This window comes from Morus notabilis, unplaced genomic scaffold (genome assembly GCF_000414095.1).
Source record: "Morus notabilis unplaced genomic scaffold, ASM41409v2 Scaffold172, whole genome shotgun sequence".
NCBI classification, from domain to species: domain Eukaryota; kingdom Viridiplantae; phylum Streptophyta; class Magnoliopsida; order Rosales; family Moraceae; genus Morus; species Morus notabilis.
The window spans coordinates 151,375-177,282 of record NW_010362230.1 but is presented as its reverse complement, the minus strand read 5'-3'; the positions used below and the strand labels follow the sequence as shown (position 1 = coordinate 177,282).

Sequence of the window (25,908 nt, the reverse complement as noted above, 5' to 3'; positions counted from 1 at the left end):
TGGTCCAAGTACCGAATCAACCCTCAAGAGAATTATTTATCTACTTCTTTCTTAAGAAGGAATGGATTCCATCTCGTGTAATAAATTCCCGGCTACCTACTTCATCATGTCTCCAAAATACAAGGAATAGGATTCAGGATCTCAGAATCCGTACCGAGTAAATCAAAAGACACAAATCCATAAATAGGAGTCTGTTAAGAACTCAGGATTAAGATCATCCTATATATGACCATCGGTAGACTCAATTAGAATTTCTATACTTAATGGAATTATTAGAAATTCATATTGTGTCTGTGTCCTTGTTCCACATAATCTCATTATGCGAAAAACACTCATTCAATATCTCACCATATTAACAGTGCGGATAACACCGTTCCATTCTTAATGGGAATGACATGTATTAATAATGTTTTAATTAAAGATTCCAAACTTTAATTACATTCATTATGAACATTGCTTTTTGATTATTATCCTCAAACATTATCCTCTCGTATATAACACTTATATACAATGTTTAAGGTTACATAAATAATCATGGAATTTTTATTGATATTCATAAAATATTCATAAATATATGCACATAAAATAATGAATAAACTCTTTTATTAAATAAATAATAAATATCCTATTACATCTCATGCTTCTAGGACACTATTCCCAACAATAATTCCCTTGCAGTATTGATTCGGTACTTAGATTAGTAAGAGCGCTCTGATTCATGAATGTGTTTTATGAATCACTGTCCATTAGAGAATCAATGGTACTTAAGAATAAAGATGTAATTAGTGAGGTTATCGGATTTCACCTAGCTCTAATTATAAATTATTTATGGAAGATTGATCTATATGCAATAACTATATCAAATGGACACTTTACAGTTTATAAGTAATTTATATCTATAATTACGAGAGTGTTATTCCAAGTTTATAGTGGAGTAACTATTGAAATTAATAGAATTAATTAATTAATTAAAGTCTTTGATTAATTATTAATTTTATTGGAGCTCAAAATTATAGGTCCATGTGTCTCCGCGTCGTCCTTGTAATTCCGCAAGACACAAAAGAAAAAATATGAATTTTAGAATTATAGAATTCTAAAATAAAACACTCAAGAATAATTAATTGAGAATTCATTATAAATTAAATATTGTGATTATTTAAATTTAAATTTGAATTTTGGATCACTTATGTGAAGGTGTTCATATAGTGTAAACACACAACATCGTGTGAATCCCTTTGGGATTCAAATTGCTAGCTCTCATAGTTATCCAATTAACTTATTTGATAGGTTGTTCAATTTGAAATTCAATTAATTTTAAGTTTGACTTAAATTGGAATTTGAATTTGAATTAAAATTGGACTGTTAGATAAATGCATAATCTTGACCTATCCCCTGCAGATAATGGCGCCTCCTACAAGGATTTTATCCCTTAAGGTGGCCGGCCATACTAGGATAATGGAGTGGGAGATTTTATTCCAAATTCAAATGGGAGATAATTGATAAGCTTTATCTTAGAGATAAAGATTGAATTCATTGTAGGAGTTTGACTACTACTCTATATATAATAGATTATTTTCTCTCTCAAGAAAACAATAACATAATGGCCGAATATTATTGTAGAGTGGGAAGGAAAAATTTTCTTTAAAAATTCCACGTCATGCATGCGTTGGTGTTTGTGAAAAATTTGAGTGTTTTATTGCTAATCCTATTTTCTCTTAGGTGTGCCCACACACACGTCTTCGTGGATTCTAAGAATTGACGAGGAAGACTTTAGTTTTCTAAACTAGCTTTGGAGCAAAGAACGTTCGAAGTCAAAGAACTCAAGATATCATCCTAATCGGCTGCTAAGTATAATTCTGAATCGAGTTCTTAATAAATAAATTAATGTGATTAATTTATTTGTGCATAAATTAATATAATCTATAGAATATCTCAAAAGTTTTATAAAATTTTTTGTTATACACAATCCGCTATTCACACGCTTCCGCATCTGAAATCGTTTTAGAAACCAACATATTTTACTTGTTAATTATGAAAATCTTTACAGTAGGACACCTTTTTAACTACATTTTTTGTTTTAATCAATAGATTATATATTTAACAGTTTAATTTATGATTGTAGCGGTTCTTGTAATACACTGTAATTGTTGAAATTATAGAGTTCGCCTTAATAATATTTGAATTTTATATAATTTGATTTGATGTTAGGAAACATTTATCATGAGAGTAATATGATGTTCTCTACGTTTCATGTTACATAACATGTAATACAGTATGATGTTCTCTACAGTAAATACTACCTTAAGACGGTGGCAATATGGTTAGAGACAAATTTTCGAGTAATTTTAAAATTAAAAGTTACTTTTATAAATACAAAATTTAATTTGTTATTATAAAAAATAAATATGGCATTTAAAATAACATTATGCATTAAAACACAAATTATAAATTAAAATAACATAACAAACATGTCATTCTCATAACTTTTCGTATCAAATATAACTTTTAAAATGGAGAAGAGAAAAGAAAAATGTGGTCTGAATCTATAAAATTAACAATATGAAAGTATAAATATGAAATAATCTTCCCTTTTGAAAGAACTAAAATAAGAATACAAAGCTCTAATCTAATTGAACTCCCTGGACGCTCATACTATTTCAAAGAGATTTCAACATGAAGTGGGAGACTTCATAATGTACACAGAGTAACTGATCCGTATTAAGACCAGCAATTTCAGACACGACACAGTGATACGGTATGAACACGACGAGAGATAAATGACTTTGAACCGCATGTTTAATAATTAAACCGTTAATGAGTTGACACGGATAACATAAAAATAAAAGGACTGAATTTAAGACAGCCCGCTTAACATGCTTTACACGTTTATATGTAATAACTTATTAATATCATGTATCTATTCGGTATGTAGATATTTTTATTTATGTTCATACTACAAAGATTTACAGAATTTATATTTTTTGTTATCATATGCTTACTTGATTTAATTATAAAGTATCTTTAGCAGTGAATTAATAATAATTTTGAATATAAAACAAAATTTCACTATTTTCTATTCATTAAAAATTCCATCATTTTTTGTTAATTGGGTTATAAACGTGTTATATTCGTTTCAACTCATCACGACCCGTTTAATAAACGTGTTCGGGTGTCGTGTCGTGTTACTCGTGTAATAAATATTTCGTGTTCATATTTAGGTTTTTAACACGTTTATTAATCATGTCATATTTGTATTTGTCGTGTTACTCGTGTAATAAATATTTCGTGTTCATATTTAGGTTTTTAGCACGTTTATTAATCATGTCATATTTGTATCAAACACTAATTATATCGTGTCATAATAGTATTAATCAGAATACCACACGTGAACTCGAATTATCAATCCTAACCCGTATAGATATCGCCTTAATTCAAGTACTGGGTATGATCATTCGATACTCTCAAAATACATGGTATAAGAATGAAAAGAAAATAAAAGGAAAAAGAAAAAAAATAAGCGCTGAAAAGGGTTAATAATACAAGATGAAAGGTGTTACTTGTAGAACATCAGGTGCAAACATTGTAAATTCCTTCTGGCACGCATGCGATGTTTTTGGAGCCTCATTTCTCTAAACCGATGGACCCCACCGCCGACTTGGATGGGGGTTGTCTCTAAACAATACCAAACACAGCAAGGAAAAAAAACAAAAAACAAAACCATAAAAAATTTGTGGCCACAACTTTTGAAGTCTAGACGGTTCGGAGCTGGTTGGCTTCAACTCAACTCAGATTCACTCTCCTCATCTGTGACATGTGGAAAGAAAATTAATAACAAAAACAAAACAAAAAAAGAGAAAAATAATAAATATAAAAGATATTCACATATGAGGCTAGCAATTGGCCAATGGCCTGTGGCCCACCCACTAGGTATCGTTATCTTTTTCTTCTCTCCCACAGTCGTTTCTTCACCTTTTTTTATTCAATTTTTCTGTTGGGGTTTCACAGATTTAATAATATTATTTTCAAGGGTCTTTATTTTAATATTATTAATTTGCTGTTTGGCTGTGACCCTTTTTCTGGTGCCCTCGCCCACCGTGTTCCAGGTCACATTCGTGGATGAGAGATCATAGAATGAGAGAAAGAAAAACAAAAAGCGACACCGTTTTAGGATTATTTTATTTGGAAATATTCGTGTGCCATAATATTGATCTCTGACACCGTTTTGGTTTACTTAGGAAATATTTGTGAGCCTTAATATTGATCTCCACGAATTTTCAGTTTTAAATTTTTATAATTAAAAAAAATGTCACATTTAATTTGTTCTGTTACAGTAAAAAATTTTAAAAAAATATCATATCTCAACTCAAATTAAAAACTCGATTATGTGAAGTGAACGAAACCTTAATTAAATTTATTTCAAATATCATTTTGATTATTATTCTTAAATATTATCTTCTCATATATAATATTTAACGCTACATAAATAACTATAAAATTTTTAATGATATTCATAAAATATTTAATAATATATACACATAAATAATGAAATTTATTTTTTATTAAAAAATAATAACATCATTTATTACATCTCATAATTTTTAAGACATCATTCTCAACAACAAAAATTTAGAAGTACAAAATTTTAATTTCACAACTTTTTTAAAATAAAAATAACAAATTATTGTAAAATAAATCTTAAAAAATTAAAATGAAGCTTACTGCTTTAAAATAACTAAAATAAACACATCAATTCTCGCGGTTAGTCTCACGTGCGTAGCATGTGATGTCAAATGTCAAGCAAATCTAATGTACATAAAAGAGATAAAAATCCGTAGAGAGTAGTCGTGTATTAAGTTTTAATTATTGTGTTATTATTAAAAGTATATAAAAGCCTAAAAAGAAACTAAAATAATAAAAAAAATAAGTTTTAGGACAAGTAGCTAAAAAAAGATTAAATTCAAAGAAGTACGTGAACAGTAAATGAGTTTCTTAAAATGAAAAGGAAAAAAAAAAAACATCAAAATAAAAAAAAAGAAAAAAGTGAATAGTCTATTTATAAGGGGTGATTTCGACCAAAATTACGTTGTTTTAGTAAAAAATAGTGAAGTTTATTGACATTGTTATATATTGTTATAGATTACAAAATCTCATTCGTTGATTTTTCTCCTTTTTCATTTTTTTCCTCAATAGTGGTCCTTCTTTTCGGCCGATATTTCTATTAGTTTTGGCAGAACAAGTTGATAGAGTTGTCCAACAACCACTCTGTTGAATTTCGCCAAAGAAAAAACAACATAATATAATCTATTCTATATTTATACATCTATAATCTATCTATAATATATACTCCATAACTATATTAAACAAATGCATTATGCAAACACAAAAACAATATTCAAATTTTTGTCTCTTCATTTTGTCTTTTTATGAGTTTTTCTTTTTTTTGCTTTTAATTTTGAGGTTTTTTTCTCGTTTGATTTTTTTTTTTCATTTTCTATCTTCTCTTTTTCTTTTAATTTTTTACCTCAATTTTTATATTTTTTGTTCTTCCCTTTATTTTTAACCTTTTTCCTTTTTTAATGCAAATTAATTTTTTTTACAGATATTATTCTACTTAGATATTTCTTTTTAGTGGTGTTCTAAAATTTATTTATTTCTTCATTTTAGTCATTTCTTGATAATTGTTTATTTTTGTTCTGAAATTTAATATTTCTTTCATTTTGGCTACTTTTGCTTGAGAATTTATTTATTTATTCATTTTTACTTTTTTTTTACCATTTTCTTCTTAATTTTTGCACTAAATTTTTTTTTTTTTTTTGTTTTAGCTACTTTTACCTTAAAACTTATTTGTGCCTTTATTTAGTACTTTTAAGCCCTTTTTATTTTAATCCTAAAATTTTGTTTTAATTTTGGTTTCTTTTGTTCTAAAACTTATTTATTTCTTTGTTTTAGTCATTTTGGCCCTTTTTTTATTTTCGCCCGTAAACTTTATTTTTTTTTTTTTCATTTTGATACCTTTTACCATAAAACTTTTTTATTTATTTATTTTACTCCTTGGTTACCTTTTTTTGGCCTCTTAACTTTTTTTTTTTTCATTTTAGTTCCCTTTTCAGATTTTATAGTCATATATTATATACATAGCATGTGGAGTCTAACTAGTATATATAAAACGCTTTCCACTTTTCAACCAAAATGATGACATTTGGGTCGAAATACCCTCCTCCCCTATTTTTCCCTTTTATTTTTCCGTTTTACTTTTCTTTTTTGTCTATTGGTCTCTCCTTCTGTCCTTCTTCTTTCTTGATCCTCCATTTTTGTTTCCGATCCTTTATTTTACATTTTTTTTTTCTTTTTGTCATAAATCTTATTTATTTTTTCATTTTGATCCTCTTACGACCTTTTTTTCTTTCATACTAAAAACTTTATTTTTTTATTTTGATTCCTTTTTAGATTTTAGATTTAAATTTTATATACTTTTAAATGGGTCTCACTTACAAAACTTTGTTTTGAAAAAATTTATTATGACTTGCATTTACCCCGTCCATGCCTTAATTAATATGTTTTCTAATTGCCGTATTCAAATTCTCCCAGATGTGCTGCTGCATAAGTATTTTTTCTTGTGGTTTTCTTAAAAAGTACTTTTTCACGTGGCACTGATAAATGTTTTTTTTCCCCTTTCAATTGACATAATTTATTCTCAAATGATGCTTCTACTTAAACATTTTTTTTTCTTTTTTCTTGTTGACCAACCAAAATTATTTGCTTTAGTTTTTTATTTATTTTTTATTTTTTACTTATGCTATATGAGATTTAAATTCTATCGCATGATGGAGTCGTAAGTGAAATTATTATTAATTGATGCCTACAATCACTGTTATTTTAAAAATGTGCTCCACTTATTTTCTATTATTTTAACTAAACCAAACTCTTAAAAGAATTTTTTACATTCATTTATTCAAAAAGTTAAACAAATTAAGAGCCCGTTCACTTCGCTGATTTGAATTTGTAATTCGAGTTGAGATGTGATTTTGTATGAGAGTTTTTTACTGTAGCAAAAAAGTTAGATGTGACTATTTTTGAGAACTTTTTACTGTAACAAAACTCAAATTCTAAACTCGAATCGATGAAATGAACGAGGCCTAAATACGCACGTGCGTATTGCATATTTTTAACTAGTAATAATAATAAATAAATAACAAAAGGAAAGGCAACGCAAAAAATGAAAGGAATGGCGAGTTATGATGGCGTATCTTTTTTTTTTTTTTTTTTTTTTAATCCTTTTTGTCGCTAATGGATTTTCTTTAACGGGATTTCATTTATACTAATAAGTAGTACAATGTAAATGACCATGTAGTACAAGACATAACCCCCCAATTGAGATCATATCTACCGGTTCAACTTAATTACGTTTGGTGGATAAAATGTATGTGCTTGAAAAAAGAAGTACATCGGCACACTAAAAATAAGCTCACATAAGGCTATTTTTGTCAAAATCCTACAATGGATAGAAACTTTTAATCAATTGAGAGCCACAACAATGTAGCCTAAAAACCACTACATAGACTCCATATTTAGGTAACAAAACAAAGATCTAGAAGGTGGAGACACCACATCCATTATTATAATGGAAAGCCAATAAAACAACAAAAACTTATTGAATCTAAACGATGAAAATATCACCGTTTTTATTTGACAAACATAGAACTTAAAATAAACAGGTAAAACCTAAATAACAATGACGAATACTCTAGTGACAAGTTGACCATCGCTGAGAATGAGTGAGGAAGCCGCAACACTGTTGGCGAGGCAAAGGAGATTTGAAAAGAAAACAGTCCTCTAATGCGAGAGAACCACAAGTCGCCGCTCACTTCTACTGACTAGGAAGGATGCTGCCTTCATGGATCCACTGCCCAAGAGAGATTAAAGTCCCCAAAGAGAAAAGAATTCTGAGCATCGGCACACCACCTGCCCATAGAGAGAAACATCGCTTCTCCACCATCTCCGCCCGACAGACAACAAAGTAGGCAAGCACGGATTGGAACCATACCCCCAAGCGTGGTGGCTCCTCCTAAAACACGAGCACGTCGAACAATCCCCAGAGTAACTCTCGCCACGTCGTTTGGGCACTCCGTCATGGGGTCGGAAGTCTGGAGACTAACCTTAAGGCGGCGCTGGACTCTGGCTTTTCAAACTCCCTTGTTGAGACGGTTCAGGTACACTAAAAAAAAAAAAAAAAACCTAGCAAAAAAAAAAAGAGAGTTGTCCCTAATGGATTCATTATAAGTTAATATATATTTTCTTTGTTGCTCAACTATTATAAGTTAATATCTTTTCATTTAACCTCACAAAAATTTGTAATTACATTTTACTCTTACAAAAATTTCTACTCAAAGTAAAGGTAAAAGCATAGATTAACCGTTTAAATATTTATATCAAGCAAAAAATTAAAAACTGTTTTCATTTTCAGAAATTTTGCGCAATAGACCTCAATTTTTCTACTTGTGACACTTAAATCTCCATTTTGAAAAACATTTGTTCAAGTTAGGTGGATAATATGACACAGACAAGTAATCCCTCTCATCAATGTCATTATAAATAATTCATTCGGTGTGAGATTAGTTAAAAAAAAAAGATTGTTTAGTTTTTTTTTTTTTACCCTTTTCCTATAATGAAGTAATTTTTGTTCCTTTTAAGGATTTACTACAACCATCTATTTTTATCATTATTCATCAACTAAAAAAGATACAACGATAGAAATTCATAAATTTTCATTCACATCTTCACATTTTCAATTCTATTTAACAGTAAAGATGACAAATTACGGCCCCGTTCATTTCGCTGATTCGAGTTTAGAATTCAAGTTTTTCTACAGTAAAAAGCTCTCACAAACAATCACATCTAACTTTTTTGCTACAATAAAAAGTTTTCACATAAAGTCACATCTCAACTCAAATCAGCGAAGTGAACGGGACCGTACAAGTTTTTTCTCTCATCATAACGACGTGTCATTTTGATGCAAAACTTTTCTAGTGCAAAGAGGGAAAAAGGTAGGGTTAATGACATGACAGATGCCAACAATTTGAAAGTTTGAGGACTTAAATATTAAAAGATTTTTAAAATGGGGATCCAAATATCATAAGTGTCAAACTTTTGAGCATGTGGTGCAAATTTCCCTGTAGTTTTCTGTAAAAAAAAAAAAAAACAAGAATTTATTTAAATATATCTCAAAACTCTTCGGTCTAAATTTTTTCCATGATTTTAAATGAATTGAAATTCTTTATACTCTTGAATTCTGTAAAACTAAATTACTATGCCGTCCATTTTTTTAATCATTAACAATTTATAATTTTATTATATTATATACATAAGTAGTTTCTTATGTATATTGCTTTCTATTTTTATGAGTTTTTTTTACACGTTAGATTCAATCAAAATTACATAAGGTAAGTATTTCAAATGGTTTAAAAATTTTACTGTCAATCTCATTTTAGTCCTAAACTTTTAAAATATTCGAAATCTAACCCTGATTTATCAATTTGTTTGAGTCTTAATCTTTTCTATTGCTTACATGTTAAAAAAGGAAAAAAAATATGAGGAATATTCAATTAGTAGAGTGTTATTTTATATTTTTATGTCAGAATCACGTGTGCATTTAGTATTCTATCAACATTATGCTATATTATGTTAACATTGTATGTATATTCCGCTTTCTTTTTAACACCAAACCGAAAAAAAGATAAAAAGTAGAAATAAAAATGACAGATTGTAATTACGTTTAACACATTTTAAATGTCAAGAAGCAAAATAAAATTAAGGAAACAATTCATAAACTATTTATGAGATAAACTCAATTATATTATTATAAAAAAGTGTACAAAACTAATAAAACTTTATACAAATCAAACCGTTCAAAATAAAACTTTTTAGTAAGGTATTTTTTCATGCTTACCAAAAAAGTCTCAATTGTGGAAAAACAATATTGGCTAAAGTACGTCCAAGTTGATAAAAGAAACTATCTTAGCAAAAAGAGGTCAAAAACGAGAGTGGGGCCCTCATTAGGAAAATGAAGGCGCGTGAGCTTCAAACTCTGTCCCGACATAGAAGGAGAACTGGTTTTTGTACTTGTTGCCATTATCCATATCTTCTGGTCAGAAATTAAAATCCCCAAATATTTGCAACATTTATCCTCCCCAACTTTAAATATCTTCCACAAAAATATCAAATCTCACCTAAACAACAAAAAATCCAAAAAAATAATAAAATAAAAAAAACGAAGAAGAAAAGGACAAATTTGTAAAAATAGCATGGAGACAGACATCGCGCACGAGGGAGTGCCACCTGTCGAGCATTTAGAGCCACAAATTCCAAAACGCACTTTCCCGAGCCTTTTGAAGTCCTTCTCAGCCATAAAGCAATATCTGACATGGCAACCCCCTTCCTCTTCTTTTTCCCTTTCTTTTTCTTCTTCCCCACAGTTATTTTTTCATTAATCATTTCTATTTCTCTCTGTTTTCTTTTCACCAGTTTTCTCGAGAAAAAAAAAAAAATCAGAGAGAAAACAGTGTTTCGACCATCCACACGAATGTTGGCGGTGAGTTTCGGATTGATCTGCTGTGCATAGCCTACAACAACAACATTTGAGAATTTTCTTGTTTTTTTTGTTTTTTTTTAATTGAAATTGATATCAGTTTTCTCACTGTTGTTATATATTCTTCAATTTTGTTTGAGACAAAGGATCCAACAAATTTTACTATATATTTTTTAATCTTTTCTCTGTTCTTTAATTCTGGACATTAACAGAAACAGAGAGAAGACATGGAGTTGAAAACCTCTGTTGTTGGTGATGCAAGATGTGAGTCAGACAACCAAACGATAAAGATGTATGACAGTCCGCCTAAGGTTTCACTCTACTCAAAACTCTCCACTTAAAGCTCCTTTTTTTTTTTTGGAACTATTACTGATGAATTATCAAAATTGTGTTATTTGATATCTTTTTTTTTTTAATGGAAAATGACTGCTTAAATGTTTTTTTTTTCTTTAGAAGGTTCGGTCCAAAATTGCCAAAAGATAAGCCTATGCGTTTTGGTTAAAACCCTTTTGGCTACATTGTTTTCGCTCATCAAAATTCAAACATATTTGGATTTATGTTCAAACATATGAACGGGCCGTAAAAGTTCAATAAGTAATTTGCCCATCAGAAGTTGAGGACCAAAACGGACAAAGAACGCTGATAACACAATCAGAGTTTTGTTTGGTTGATCAGAATTGTGGTCTGAGAAATATATATTCTCTGTTTGACTCATTTTGAAAGGTTAGGAAGGCTTATAGAATCACAAAACAAAGAGAAAAATGGACAGAAGAAGAGCATCAGAAGTTCCTCGAAGCCTTGAAGTTGTACGGCCGTGGTTGGCGCCAAATAGAAGGTAAGTTTGTTAAAAAAAAAAAAAAAAACCTGTAAGTTATACAATTTCTTTTTCTTGGCTTTCCTAACATATTCATATGAAGAGTTCCTCTTTATCTCCATTGCAGAACATGTAGGTACAAAATCTGCTGTTCAGATTCGAAGTCATGCTCAAAAGTTCTTCTCTAAGGTCATAATACCTTAATTCAGTATTCCCATTTTAGTAATTCTGGTTGGCAATACAACTTTTTCAAGAGTCATGATGCGTTTCAACTTCGTATCGCGATGTAGTTGTCTTTATTGGTAGTTTTGATTTTACTTGTATTTATTTATTTCCAAATTAGTATATCTCTTGATTTTAGGGGCGTTGATAGTATAAAAGTAATTTATCTCTTTTTGGTGATTGTAATTAGAATGTATATGGAGCTCATCTATAGTGTTTTCCTTAGTGTTCTCTCCCTTTTTTTAGTTTGCAGATGCAGGCAATCATGTTAAATCTCTGTGCCCCTTTCTTCGCTTTTTTTCCTCTTTAATTTTTTACACTTCCTTTTGGTATCATGATTGTCTAGTTGATCATGTCTTCTCCTTTTCTTCTTGGTTTCAGGTTGTTCGAGGGTCAACTGGTAGTGTTGAGAGCTCCATTAAGCCAATTGAGATTCCTCCTCCGAGGCCTAAGAGAAAGCCCATGCATCCTTACCCTCGTAAATCGGCAGAGTCTCTCAATTTAACACCTGTCTCAATACAACCCGAAAGATCGCCTTCCCCAAATTTATCGGCTGCAGATAAAGGAACAAAATCTCCCACTTCAGTCTTGTCCTGTCAGGGATCTGATGCATTGAGCTCAGCAGCTTCGGGTCAGCATAACAGGTCTCCTTTGTCAGCATCATGTACTACTGATATGCGGTCAATCAGTCAGTCTCCTACCGAAATAGAGAACGATTACATGATTGGCAACTTACCTGATGAAGAGAGGAGATCTTCACCAGCGAAGCTATTATCTTCCTCTTCGACCTTGGAGAATTTATTGTCCATGGTACGATGGTTCGTGTAGTTAATCATTTGCGAATGTTTTGTTATGTATGAACTTTAAATTCAAGTTGTCGCTAGGATTCTGATACTCTCTTCTGCTGGTCTGCGGATACAGAAATTTGAACTGGGTGCCAAAGATGCTTCATACACTAAAGAAGAAGAAGAAGAAGCTGAAGTTGCGGCTTCAGGAAGTTTCAAGCTTTTTGGAAGGACAGTTTTATTGTCGGGCTTCCAGAAAGAATCTCCTTCTGGGGCAAAGAATTCCCAAACATCAAAGAATGATGAAGGGCTTGTTCTAACATTATCTTCGGATCAATTAGACACAAATTTGTCCCTTGGTGGAGCTGTTAGTATTTGGAATCAATTGGAACAACCGAAAGAGAGTTGTAATACTGAAACAGCTAACTCTCCTATGCTTTGGTGGACTTTATACCAATTCCCATTCCATTACCTTGCGGCATGTAACCAAACCTTAGATCAAACACCTCGGAATTCTTGTTCGGAACACAGAGAGGAAGACAAGGATATTCCCAAGGAAAGATCTTCCACCGGTTCTAACGATGGCTCGGCTAGTGGGGTGGAGACTGCAGGAGATAAAAACTTAGAGGCAGTTGATTCCTTTCCCCAAAAACCTTGTACCAAAGTGAGTGTTGAGCCCTCTAATTCTAGGAAGGGGTTTGTGCCATACAAGAGATGTTTAGCAGAGAGAGACAATGCTTCGGCAGTTGTAGCTCCAAATGACAGGGAGAGACGGAAAACTCGAGTTTGCTGACAATTCGGCTTCCCCAGTTCTACCTAACCTGCGTCCACGTGTAGTCTTAACGTTCTTGACCAGAATCTGGACCGGAGAATGGCTCGGAAAAACGAAGAGAATAAATGTGGGAAGTAGCAAATTCTTCAGCTCAACTTTGGATTTCGATCCACCGCGTGAGCTCTCACCATTTTTTTTTTTCTGCAGAAGATGTCTGATTGATACGCTTACTTGTTTATTGGGATTGCGCATCACTCCCTTTTCTACTAGTTTTTTTGTGTTCAGAGAACACTTAAGCATTATATTGGAGGTTTCTGTCTTGTAAATATTTGTAACTTTATTCTTGAAATTATTATTATTTTTTCCAAAAGTCATTATTTTTTAAGTGAACATATCTTTGAAATCTCTTTCCATGCATGGTTATACTACAACAACGTGGAAGCTGTTGACTGTTTTTGATAATCAAGAGAGAGAAATACAAGCTATTTGTATAGTGTTGGTATAAGGTTGCCTTACCAACAAGGTTGGTGCGAGTGTAATCATCTGTTAGTATTTTTATTTCATTATTTTTCTTTATCTTATCCTAAAATTGGAATACTGAAATACGGATTAAAGGGCCAATGCTGAAGAGCGTGTGCCGAAGAAAATTTCACGTGTATAACTGTTGTAGGGTGAAACATTGACCCTAAAAATAGACCATGAACAAGGCTCACAAGTCAAATGATTGAGGACAACTCAACCTTAAAAGCCACATCAACAATCACGTTTTTAGGAAGTCGATCGTTATGAGAAACATTAGGAATGAACGTGTGGACGACTGTACTAACAGACATAGGCGAAGAGGCCTCGAGAAGCTTTTACGAATTGAGGCTACGCAAAAATAAGGATCTGCATGATTCACTTCGAGATTACTATTTGTAATATAAATATATTAAATTTAAATAAGGAAACTACTCAGATTTATTGTAATCTCTATCTTTTAGGAAATTATCCCAAAAGATAAAGAAATATCACCTAATTCAAATAAGAAAGGTTGATGGGCGGTGAACTTAGACTATAAATAAGGGATTATAGGTCAAAAAATCCTTAAGTCTCATCTTGAGCATTAGCGCATGTATTCTCTCTAAAATAGTGAATTTTCTCCTCCTCACCACAGTGTATGTAGCTCTCAAATTGAGGGTGAACCACTATAGATTTCATGTGCTCTTATTTTTAATTCGCTTTTAATTACGTTTCAGAGAGTTCAATTCCATTTTTCATTAAGAAATTCGTTACTATTCTGTTGACGAATTTTCACCGTCAACAATTGGCGACTCCACTGGGGACCGAACTCATAATATATGGTTTGTGTGAAGGATCTTGGTGAAATTCAATCTGAAGTCATACCTCCGAGAAGAACAAGAAGGAGCGCTGTGAATCAAAGCACCCAAATCGATGATAATACTGTGAACCAAGGTAATCAGGCTGATGGAAGAAGGGGCAAAAATCAACCTAATCTGGAGAATCAGCCCGATGTTGGGAATGAAGAAGTCTTGGCTATGCGCGCCTCAGCCTGACCCAATGCAGATGCAGGCACAGTTGAACTCCCTGAATGAGATGGTCCGACAACTGGTGGCTACAATTGACTGGATTGATGGGAGAAATTCAATTCTTCCTCTTGAAGATGCTTCGTCGAGACCACCAAACGTAGCTACTGCCGGGAACCAAAATAATGGTGACCATTGTGGTGGTTTGGAAGGGATTAGAAAGAGCAAAAATACAGGGGAGAACAATCCAAGACCTCAACCATCAAAGTCTCTAGGAAGCAGACAGAGGGCCGCTAGGAGATGAGCCCAGGAAAGGGTGGCTGCTGCAAATGGATGAGGACTCGCCCCAAAGATGCCACCTCGAGGTAACCAGGGCAGAGATGCTTAAGAAGACTTATGGTCAGTATAGAAGGGTCGAGACCTAAGAATCAAACTGAATGCTAGAAGAGCTGAAGCTTCAAAAGGTGTCGACTCCGCAATTTCAACGGTTGCGGCTAAAGCAATAATGCAACGAATGGCGAGCTTAGAGGAAAAGCTAGTGGGTGATGTCGTTGGTTTGAAAAAAGATGTAAAAAGCCAGGTGAGTCGGTGAGGAGCCCGCGACCCAATATTAGGGTGTAAATATGGTCAACTGTTGCAACCAGGGGAGTGTAACGTTCGAGCTTTCCGGCTGGAGTTTTTGGCTTGTCTGTATCGCTTTCTTTGGTCTTCTTTGGCTCAGTGAGCAAAGGTGCTCGGCTCGTTGTACTCACCTTTTCGACATGCGTGGATAAGAGTGTCATCGGAACATGTTTTGACCTCCAACACAACCTTGGTGAATCTCGCCATATAGTCCTTAATGGTCTCATCTTTCCCTTGCTTTATAGCATAAAGGTGTGATTCCGTCTCGACTTTGACGTTAGGAATGCAGCTGAGAAGGCATCGGATAGTTCTCAGAAAGATCCGATCATTCTGGGGGAAGGTGCCTGAACCACTGTCGAGCGGGGCCGATCAGCGTAAGTCCGAAGGCTTTACACATGGCTGCATCACTTGCATTCTGCAATAGCATGTGCCCCCCGGTAATTTTCCAAATGCTCATCGGCATCTGGGTCCCATTGTAAGCTTTAATGGCTGGTACTTTTAATTTGTTCGGCATCGAAGCCCTCATAACATCCGCAGTAAATGGAGGATCAACCATGCCAACATCATCTAGTCCATCTCTTTGGTTATTGGGGAGATCAATCTCAATCTATTGCCTCAAAGTTTGTATTTGTTGTGGAGTATCGTCTAATGGGTCTCGACCATGTCTTGCTCGGCTTCTCTTCTCCTCTGAGTCCCATTCACCTTGTCCATTATTATTTCTTTATTCAACAGCTGCTCGGTGTCCTAACCATTGAAAGACAGACTGTCTCGAGGCCGAGCGTATAGGGGCTTGTTCAGGCCTTTGACCATTCGGATGCTGAGCGTAACTGGCCTGCTCCAAACCTTCTCCTTGTCGGCCAGTGGCTCTACTCCTTAACTGTTCAGACCCGACCGAATGCTGCTCGGCTTCGACTTGCTCGAGCTGAATCCCTTTTGGCTGGTTCTGAACGGGTCAGAACTGTTGTTGTCCTTAAACGGCTTGGACCAGTTGCTGGATTGTCTCAGATAAGATCTGGACTTGGGCAGTTATCTGCTCTGCTTGGGCTATTAATTTTATGTGATTTTTAAAAATATATTTTTCTCACTTTACTCCTCAAAAAGTAATTTTTCGCATGTGTTCTTATTTTTCTTACCAATGATCAAAATAATTTTCTTTAAATATGTATATACTAAAGTGTTTTCCGTGTAATTCTTATCATATTAAAAGTTATTTTGACATATATTCTTTTCTTATAATAAATTCAAAAAAAAAAAAAATTAATGGTTGTGTAAATCAATTTCTCTTTATTCGGTAAATAATAAGTTCTTTAAGTGTCTTCAAAACGACAATGCGTGTGAAACACGTTAAAAAACTAGTTATTTATTACATTACATACATAAGAGCATCTCCAATGTAATGATATAATTAATGTGCCAATTGTAAATTTAATATTTGAGTGTTAAAAAAACTCTCCAATGCAATACTATTATTGTGGTAAATTTTCAATATGCTATACTTTGTGACAAATTTCCCACTAAGTATAGCACATGAGAAATTTGACATTTGATTGCTGTTGATGTTCAAATCTGACACAACACCACGTACGGCTGCACACAGTGGTCAGACACACCTCATGCTCTAGTACTGATCGGACTGTCGGAATAGCTTTGCTCGGGAGTAGAATATGGTTGATCTACACAAATGAAAGAGAGAGACGAGCTTAGGGTACTTGGAGCGCCAATGTGGTGCCGGCCAATGGTCTTCCGATGCTCAAGAGTGTCCTGCTCCGAACAGTCAGTGAATTGTAAAGTTAGGTGGGATAATTATGCATACCACAATAAATGACCATGAGATATTTATAGTGTGTTGTCGGGTCCGGGTTAGGCCCAAAATTTATCTGGGGCCCCGCAGTTGGGCCGTACACCTTTGTCAGGAACGGTCCCAAGTGTCACCAATCCTCGCCGGTCGTACAATAAACCATGTGGACGGTGAGGATGGGTGCCAACAAATAAAAGTGTGCAATATTCTCCTTAACCACTGTTCGGCTCACAGAGGCTTGCAGGTAGTCCGAACGGATGCTCTAAAGCCAGATATCCACTTCGAACAGAACATGGGACGACTCTGAGTTGTTCGACAAAACGAATGGAAGTTAACAGTATTCTGAGAACTGATTGACTATAGGACATCAAAATAGTGATCGACCTATGCATCCGGGTGGTCGGCGAACAGGTGCCGATCAGGTTACCAACAATTGCTATTGGTTGAAATATTTTATTTTTCATGTATTCATTACAACTTTTGCATTTTTTTAATTATTTTAAAAAATAAAAGTTTACTTTTACAATTTTAAAAACTTAATGAGTAAGAAAAAATGTAAATATAGCATTTTAAATAATATTATACATTAAGATAAAATAAAAAATAACATATCATATTATACTTTTTAATATTAATATTGAATATATTATTAGTATTAATATTTGTATTAGAGATGATTAAAAAAATCAAAAAAGTTTAGCTCTCCTTTAGTCACGTGTCAATCACACTTTGCTCCATTCTTTCTTATTTTTTGCTTTTTTTACTTTTTTGATTCTTTTTACTTTTTTCTTTTCTATTTGTTTTTTTTTTCTTTCTTCTTCTTCTTCTTTTTTTTAATTTAATTTAATTTTTATTATGACGTCTTTTTGAAATATCACTCCCTCATCGAGACCTGCTTCTTGTGAGGCAGAAATGGGAGCGACCCTTTTCTTGTTCTCCATTTCTCCAACTAAATGCATTCCAAAAGCAACAGCAACACAGAAACTCCATATGGGCAATTCCCCTTTTTGCTTATCTTCAGCTTCTCGACCACAATTATCTTTTCCTAATTTCAGACATTATGGCCTCTGCTCGGTTATTATGGCCTCTTCTTCTTCTTCTCCTTCTTCTTCGCCAAAAGCTTCTACCAAGCTCTATGTCAGTGGTTAGCTTCTCTCACCTCTTTTAATGAATGCTTTGTAACTCTAAATAATTTGAACGGCCCTTTTGCTTTAAAAAAAAATCTATATTTTGCCGTTGTTTTTTTTAGAATAATATAGAGTTGCAATTGATCTGGGTGAGTCAAGCAAAACCCATTTGGTATTTTTTTTAATTTTTTTATGATAATGCATTTTTTCCATTCATCTTGGGTTTGCGAAACAGTTGAAATATGAGGATTTGGTTTGTGTATATTTATTTTTCATTTTCAACAGTTCACCTCATTTCTTCAACACTTTTTGCTAAGAATTTTACGAAGTTTCTATAGCTACATGTGCTTCAATATGCTCAGCACACATATGATTATGCTACAGGTCTTATGGTTTTTGAACTTGTGATTAGGAGACTTTAGGTCTCATAAGATAAGAATGAGTTGAAGATTTATTTACATATCAGTTATGAGATTAAAGGTTTGAATTTTCTTGGTTGGAAGCTGTGAAAGCCTGAAATATGTGATGCTGGTAAATCTTGATTTAAATTAACAAATAAATATGGAAGAATATGTGTTTGCCTAAATATGTCTATCATTACTCTTCAAAAGGGCAACAAAATTTTAGCACTAATAGTCTTTTTCATGTGCAGGGCTTTCATTCCGTACCACGGAAGACAGTTTAAGAAATGCTTTTGGAAAATTTGGCCAACTTGTAGAAGGTGAGAACAGCAGCAACTATTGTAAAATGCCATTTGTTGATACTACTTGATACATTTCATTCTTTTGGTATCTCGCACGGTCACTTTTATACTTTATCATATATAGATTTCTAGAGTTTTTTCAAAGAGTTGCCTCTATCCTTTCTTTTTCACAGTCAATCTGGTGATGGATAAAATAGCAAACAGGCCAAGAGGGTTTGCTTTCCTCCATTACGCAACCGAGGAGGAATCTCAAAAGGCTATCGAGGGAATGCATGGAAAGGTATTTTATTCCATCTTAATCTTACGGGGAATCCATTAATGTTTCTTAAGCTAATTCATGAGTTTTATGAAAGCTTAGGGCATGAGATGTGAATAGCGTGATGATAAATATATAGAATGTTAAGTGTTTGAAGCTAGTGATCTATGGTAATGGTGGATAAATTAGAGTTAACAATAGCTTTAGATTTAGGATCAAGTTCAATGGGTTATGACTGATTTATGGACTGCTATTAGGATTTTTGTTTTTCCAATTAAACATATTTGAAAGTTCTAGCATGCTAGCCTTAGCATTGAAAGAAAGATCTTAAGAATATGGGGGGAAGAGGGCTTCTCATGGAGCAATGGTATGGAGAAAGTTTGGAATTCTATTTAGCTATCAAATTTGGAAGTTTGAAATTGGTAATGGAATATAACCTTTAGAAGAAAATAAACATACTAAAATTTCTCAATTATTCTCTTGTGGATATCTACTTGTATGGAGCTAAATACTAATAAAAAAAACATGGAAGTGCTAAAGCCTGAAGTGCTTGTTTAAATACATGGTATTGGAAAAACATACTAAAAGTAACGAGAAATAACCCTTCAATGCAAAGTTGTTATTTTAGCTAGTCCGTTTGCCCTTTTTCAGGTACCCTGCAACTTGACTTTAAGTGGTTGTTTAGCAAACAGTTGGACTTGGGTTATACATTACATAAAAAGTTCTCAGCGAAGCGTTTTAGAGAAAATATAGTTGTAATTTAATTTAGATCTAAGCATTCAAAGTATGGTTTTGGGATTAAATGCGACATGATCCCCAACATACACGTTCAGAATGTCCTGCATGATGCCTTTTTTTAAACTTAAATAAAATAGTGAATAAAAAGTGACGACCAATAAGAAAAGAGACACATGAAAAATGCCCTTTCGGCCATTGCCAAATCCTTAATCCCAAACAGTAATGTCTTGAAATCTATTACACCAAGATATATTTACAGCTTAGCCTAACTTTGGAACAAGTTAAAAGCAAGTTTTTAGTAGGGAGAGAGAGAAGCATGGTGAGGAGTGAAGGGAGTGTGAGAAGCAAGAATTGAATAGTTCCTTTTCTCCAAATAGAATATACCTCATATGAATTCAAACCTATCTTTCCAATATTTAACTAAAAAACAACACATTATGCAATTTTTTTCCTTTCAAGTTCCCTCCTACAAATTGGAGCCTCCCCAGGTCTTTCTTTTTGTAATTGGAGATTCAAATTTTTCAGTAAATCTTTAGTTGAAGACCAATGTTTAGATTTTCTCTCGAAACCTGTTACTCCACTCAAAATCTTAAGAGGAATTGCTGAAAGTTTCTGAGACAATTATTTTACTTTTCTTTCTGCTTTTACGGGTTAATTGTAATTTGACAGCCTTTATTTTATTCTTTTTATTGGAAAAATTCGATCATCGCATGTCCTTTTATAGTTGAATTGAGGAATTGAATAGAAAAGTAAATTATATTGATGAAGCAATTGAAAGATTACAATGAAAACCCTAACAATGGTGGTATTGGAGAGACCACCAGCTCTCCCAAGTTTTCCCAAATTTCCCACTAATTAGACATGACCCCTCTCTAACCACTAATTTCTCCCTTTTATACTTCTCATTCTCTTCTAACCACTACTAGCAGCTAAGACTAAAGAACCAACACGTAGAAGCATCGAACAATATTCCAAATGGATCACTCGTATTAACTAATCAAATTAACTTCCAGAAGCCTATCAAAAAGTTGTGAACATCAGGGACCGTGAATGTATTGGACCCTTGAAATTATTTGCTCAAATAACCAGCAGCGAGCTCACATCAAATATCAAAAAACAATGTTAGAATGAAGAGACCTAACTAATTTAGAGGTCCTATAGCTGGGTTGTGTAATCTTATGTGTGTGTATATTTGGGATATTTCTGAAGTTCTCCTTAAGGTCTAAGTCTTGTGGTTTTATGTAGATTTGATTGGTAGATATGACTGGTAATTTAGGTTTGAGCCTTTCTTAAGGCTATCAGAATAGGATGAGGACAGTATCGAACGAAAGTTGGCTTTTCGAAAGTGTCATTTCTATGATTTTCTTTCATGTCTGCAAGTTGGCTTTTCGAAAGTGTCATTTCCATGATTTTATTCCTTGCCCGTTTCTTTTGATTGGGAAGTGCGGAATAGTAAGAAACATAAACAAGATTGTAAAAAGGGCGCAAAATTTTCTCAGTTTTTGGATGGCAGGGTAATATTTGTGGAAGTTGCTAAACCAAGATCAGAGCTTCGTCAAAGTCCCAAACAAAATCCAAGACGGTTTTGAAGAGCAGCAATGGAATCGCTATTCTTGTCAAAGATGCTAATTGCTACTGCTAATTAAGCTGGAATTTTATCATTCACTATTCTCATGCACAATGTCAAATGGCTTTATTCATCATAATTCATAAATGGCTTCTATTAGCTCATAAGCTCTCTCTCTCTCTCTCTCTCTCTCTCTCTTTGTTTTTGCCCCTCAATGTCAAATTTATCTTTTACGTATAATTATTCTGTTAGTTCATTTTACTCTTGTCTTCTTCGAAGAATAATTCTCATGTTGCTTGCATTTGGTTTTCCTCTTGTATATGTTCTGCCCGCCTTGATTGCTGCAATTCCTACAATCTCCAAGCTTATTTCTTAAGACATATGAAAGTAGTCTAGAAAAACTGACTAGAATCACTCTTATTCACTCTCCAGACTCCAATACAATTATTTTGGTGTCAAATATAACAAATGCTATGTCCAATTTTGGCTGTTGATTACTATTAGATGATGTATTGAGTATTCACCCTTTTCGTTTAATCAATGTAGCATTAATTCAAATAATATTTAAACTAAAAATTCACAATTTCAAGCTTAATAATTATGAAAAAAAATAAATATAGCATTTAAAATTACATTATGTACTGGAGTATAAAATAGAAAAGCATACTAATAGTTTTCACTTTTTTTTTTGAGCGGAAGTTTTCACACATTTTAGCGCCCAATATAGCATTGGGATTTACCGAATCTGATTAATTGAAGATAAAAAGTATGCAATGAAGAATCTGACCGTATAAGGAATGCCCTCCCCCCCTTTTTTTTTTTTTTTTTTTTTTTTTTTTTTTTTTTTTTTCCTTTTGCCCCTAAAATTTTACATCTTTAAATGTGTGTTTTTTTTTTTTAAATGATTTGCTTTTCTAATTTGTTCCTATTAAAGATTTATTAATTTTTAGTTTTTCCAAATGCATCCCCATTTATATATTGTGTTTATAATTCTCTTATACATTATTTTATCAAATATGATCTTATAAATAGTATTCTTTCTCCTAATTGATCGACTGAAATAATTTTTCTTAAATCCGTTCTCACTTGAACATTTTTTCCCAATCCCAAGATTGCGTTTCTCTCTCTCAAGAGGAGCAAGGGACACCTGATTCAGTGTGTTAAAGTCTCCCTTTTAGCATCCCCTGTTTCTAGTTTTGAATTGCGATGTTCTTCAATTGATTTCGAAAACTTGCTGCCTTTGACAAACATTGACAAAGCTAACACTCAAACAAACAAACAAATGTAAATAATGTTGGCTGTTGTCAAATGTATTCAACTCAATCACTCTGCTTTCTTTCTTTTTTTTTGAAAAGAAACGAACTTTATTAATAATGTAGGAAAGGGAAAGATTTCCTCAACAAACCCAGACCCAGGAATATAATGAAGTTAAATCCAAAACTTAGCATTGACCACACAAGGAAACTCGAGTAAGGCTAAATAAAAGGAGCCCAACTCCTGATGAAATTTGAAAAGGTTGGTCTGCCAAATTCTTTGTCCCTATAAACCCACAATGGTACCCAATACTTTATTTTATCCTGAAGAAGAGATCCATCCTCCTCATGATCCTCAAAGATTCTGTTATTCCTTTCTCGCTATAAACCCCAAGAAGTAGCTGAAATTGTTGCCTTCTTCCATAGAATGGATCCCTTTTGACTGAAGCTTGAAGGGGGAGGAAAAAATAGTAACTCTGTACAACTTCGAGGCATGACCCAAGAGAGACCAAACTCCTTAAGTCGGAAATAAGTACAATGAATAAATAGATGATCCATTGATTCTCGACTATCCTTACACAAACAACACCAACCTGGAGAGATGGAAAGATATGGACTTTGTCGTTGCATTAACTCATGAGTATTTTTACCTTATTATGAGCGAGCTACCAGCAAAAGACCTGAACTGACGAATCAACTGTCAGTGAACAAAATAATGATCTAATTGAGAACATGCCACTACTTTCAGGTACCCACTCACTTCTATCCTGAATTACAGTGATAAGCCTTATTCTCTCCACATTCCTGATGAGCTCGAAAGTCTCCCTTAACTCCCTATCTGTTATAACTCCTTGAGAATTTAAAATTCCATAAGACACTGCTATCTTCATTAACTTTGTTACCCACTTCAAAATTTACTATCAGCTGATTCTAAAGACGAAAAATTCTGTATAGGTGAGGAAATCTTGATCATAACGGACCGTCTTCTATCCAAGAATCTTCCAAAACTCCCACAATCTCTCCGGAGCCAATCTTCTATTTAACCTTTTAGAAAAAACTCTCAGATGCTGACTGAACTGACTTCCATGGGCATCTAAATGTTACTCTTGATGCTTCTCTTGAATCCCATTTATTTGGAGCCAATCCATATTTCCTTACTACAACTCTATACCAAAATGCATCAGATTCCAATGGAAATCTCCATAGCCATTTTGCTAATAGGGCCTCATTTCTCTTCCTTATATTGCTAATATCCAAACCTCCCAATTCTTTTGGTCTACAAACCTGATCCCAAGCCAGCAAATGAGTTACATTATCTTCAACAAACCCTCCCAAAAGAAATATCTCATGAGCTTTTTAATCATCTCCGCTACTGCAACAGGGATTCTAAATACTGACATATAGTAGATAAGCAAGGCAGCTAAAATTGACTGAATAAGAGTTAGCCTACCTCCTTTTACTTTTCCCACCCCTCCAGACATTTTGCCACTCTAGATACTACCGGATCCTAAAAGAATGTCTGTAACGGGTTTCTGCCTATAGGTAGACCCAAATATTTGACCGGCCATGAACCTACTGAACACCCGGCAGTACCAGCGAGCCTGGACAACCACCCTTCTTCTAAGTTTATGTTGGGTAAATGCCTAAAGTTGGTTTTGAGAAAGTAACTATTTTTGTATTTTTTGGGTGAGTTACTGTTTTCTGTTTTTGAGCATGCGTTAATAAGAGTCTATAAATAAACGTTTTATGTGCTCAGAAAAAAGTGCACAAAAAGAGTGCTTACTTTTAAGAGAAATAGAGAAAAGTGAGGAGAGAGATAGACAATGGTGTAAGGGATTTTGGGGTAGAGAAAGAAAATAAGAAAGTTGTATGAATGTACAATTTTAAAACTGTTAGTGAATTTTTCTCTCTCTCCTGTGGACGTAGGCAATTTTGCCGATTCAAGTAAATTTTTATTTTCTCTGTTTTTTTGTTATTTTTATGTTGCGTGAATATAGATGTGTGTTTTTCTCTAACAATTGATATCAAAGCTGTAGTGAAGATTAAGAAAGAGTCAAGATGATGACTAGGATAATTTTCCCGTCAGCATTCGATGGACGTCCGCAACTGTTTGAGCAGATGTCCGATAGAATGTGGTTTGTTGCAGACCCGCGACGAACATCTGCCAACTCTCACCGGAAGTCCAATAATCATACTGTTGGAGTGCAATAGGCAGATTTTTAACACAACGGCTAGTTTGACTTTTCAATGGTCGTTTGGTAATTTGCAGTGGACTTGATTGCAGAAATATAGCCGTTGAGACATTTTTTAGAGAAGTTTTCAACTATAAGTAAGAGGCATTTGTGCTCTCAAAAGCTTACATTGTTTCCTTGCTCTCTAAGTGTTCTCCTTTAAGTTTTGTTTTCAAAATCACTGGAGCCTAATACTATTCATCTTATTGAGTGATCAAATTTCTCTTAAGTTCTTAAATTGTATTCATCCTTGTGAGAGAGTTCTAGAATGTTTCTTTCAGATATATAAATTTTCTTTCAGATATACAAATTCCTTGTCTCTATATTTGCCAATTTCCTCGGTTAATATTGGCCTAGTGTTGGGGCTTGCCAATTTTCGTTGCTAATATTGGCATTGGTATGGATAGCCGGCGTCCCAAGTTAAAGCTTGAAATTTGTAAAGGTGTGGTGAGCCTACCGATGAAATTGACCAACTTGTATTGAGAGTTGTGCCGTGAAAAACAACTAGATAGTAAAAAGTCAGATTGAATATCAACGTAGGTATTTAGCCGAACTACTTTAAAATCTTTGTCTTCTCTCTTTTATTTATTACATATTATTTATTCTTGTGATTGTTTCTTGTTTATTTCATTTGATTATTCATTTATCTTGAATTTATTCTATGTTAAATAAATAATCATTAGACTTTCCAGTATTGGTAAAATTATTCTTAAAAAGTTTTAAATATTAAATTCACCCCCTTTTGAGTAGTCCTCTTGGGCTAACGTGTGAACCTAAGTGGTGGTGACAATGTAAAGGCTAATATCTACGGTTCACGAAACTTCTCAACCCTCGCCACGACGATCTAAGAGAGAGAAGATTCACAACAGAGAGAGATTGGTGATGCATCATAACACCGGCTTGGGGAGGG

General features: G+C 33.5%; 2 protein-coding genes across 2 annotated transcripts; both read left to right on the top strand.

Moving 5' to 3' along the window:
* Positions 1-10,516: 10,516 nt before the first annotated feature.
* LOC21407817 (protein REVEILLE 1) lies at positions 10,517-13,399 on the top strand. Its single transcript, XM_010101373.2, has 6 exons — positions 10,517-10,588; positions 10,798-10,896; positions 11,309-11,420; positions 11,527-11,588; positions 12,003-12,431; positions 12,543-13,399. The coding sequence occupies exons 1-6, from the start codon at positions 10,580-10,582 to the stop codon at positions 13,197-13,199; spliced, it is 1,368 nt and encodes a 455-aa protein (XP_010099675.2). The 5' UTR covers positions 10,517-10,579; the 3' UTR covers positions 13,200-13,399.
* Positions 13,400-17,989: 4,590 nt separating this feature from the next.
* Positions 17,990-21,699, top strand: LOC21407816 (organelle RRM domain-containing protein 6, chloroplastic). The gene is made up of 4 exons (XM_024167769.1): positions 17,990-18,267; positions 18,903-18,971; positions 19,127-19,233; positions 21,447-21,699. Exons 1-4 carry the CDS (start codon positions 18,036-18,038, stop codon positions 21,534-21,536), a joined length of 498 nt encoding a protein of 165 aa, XP_024023537.1. The 5' UTR covers positions 17,990-18,035; the 3' UTR covers positions 21,537-21,699.
* The last annotated feature ends 4,209 nt before the right edge of the window (positions 21,700-25,908 follow it).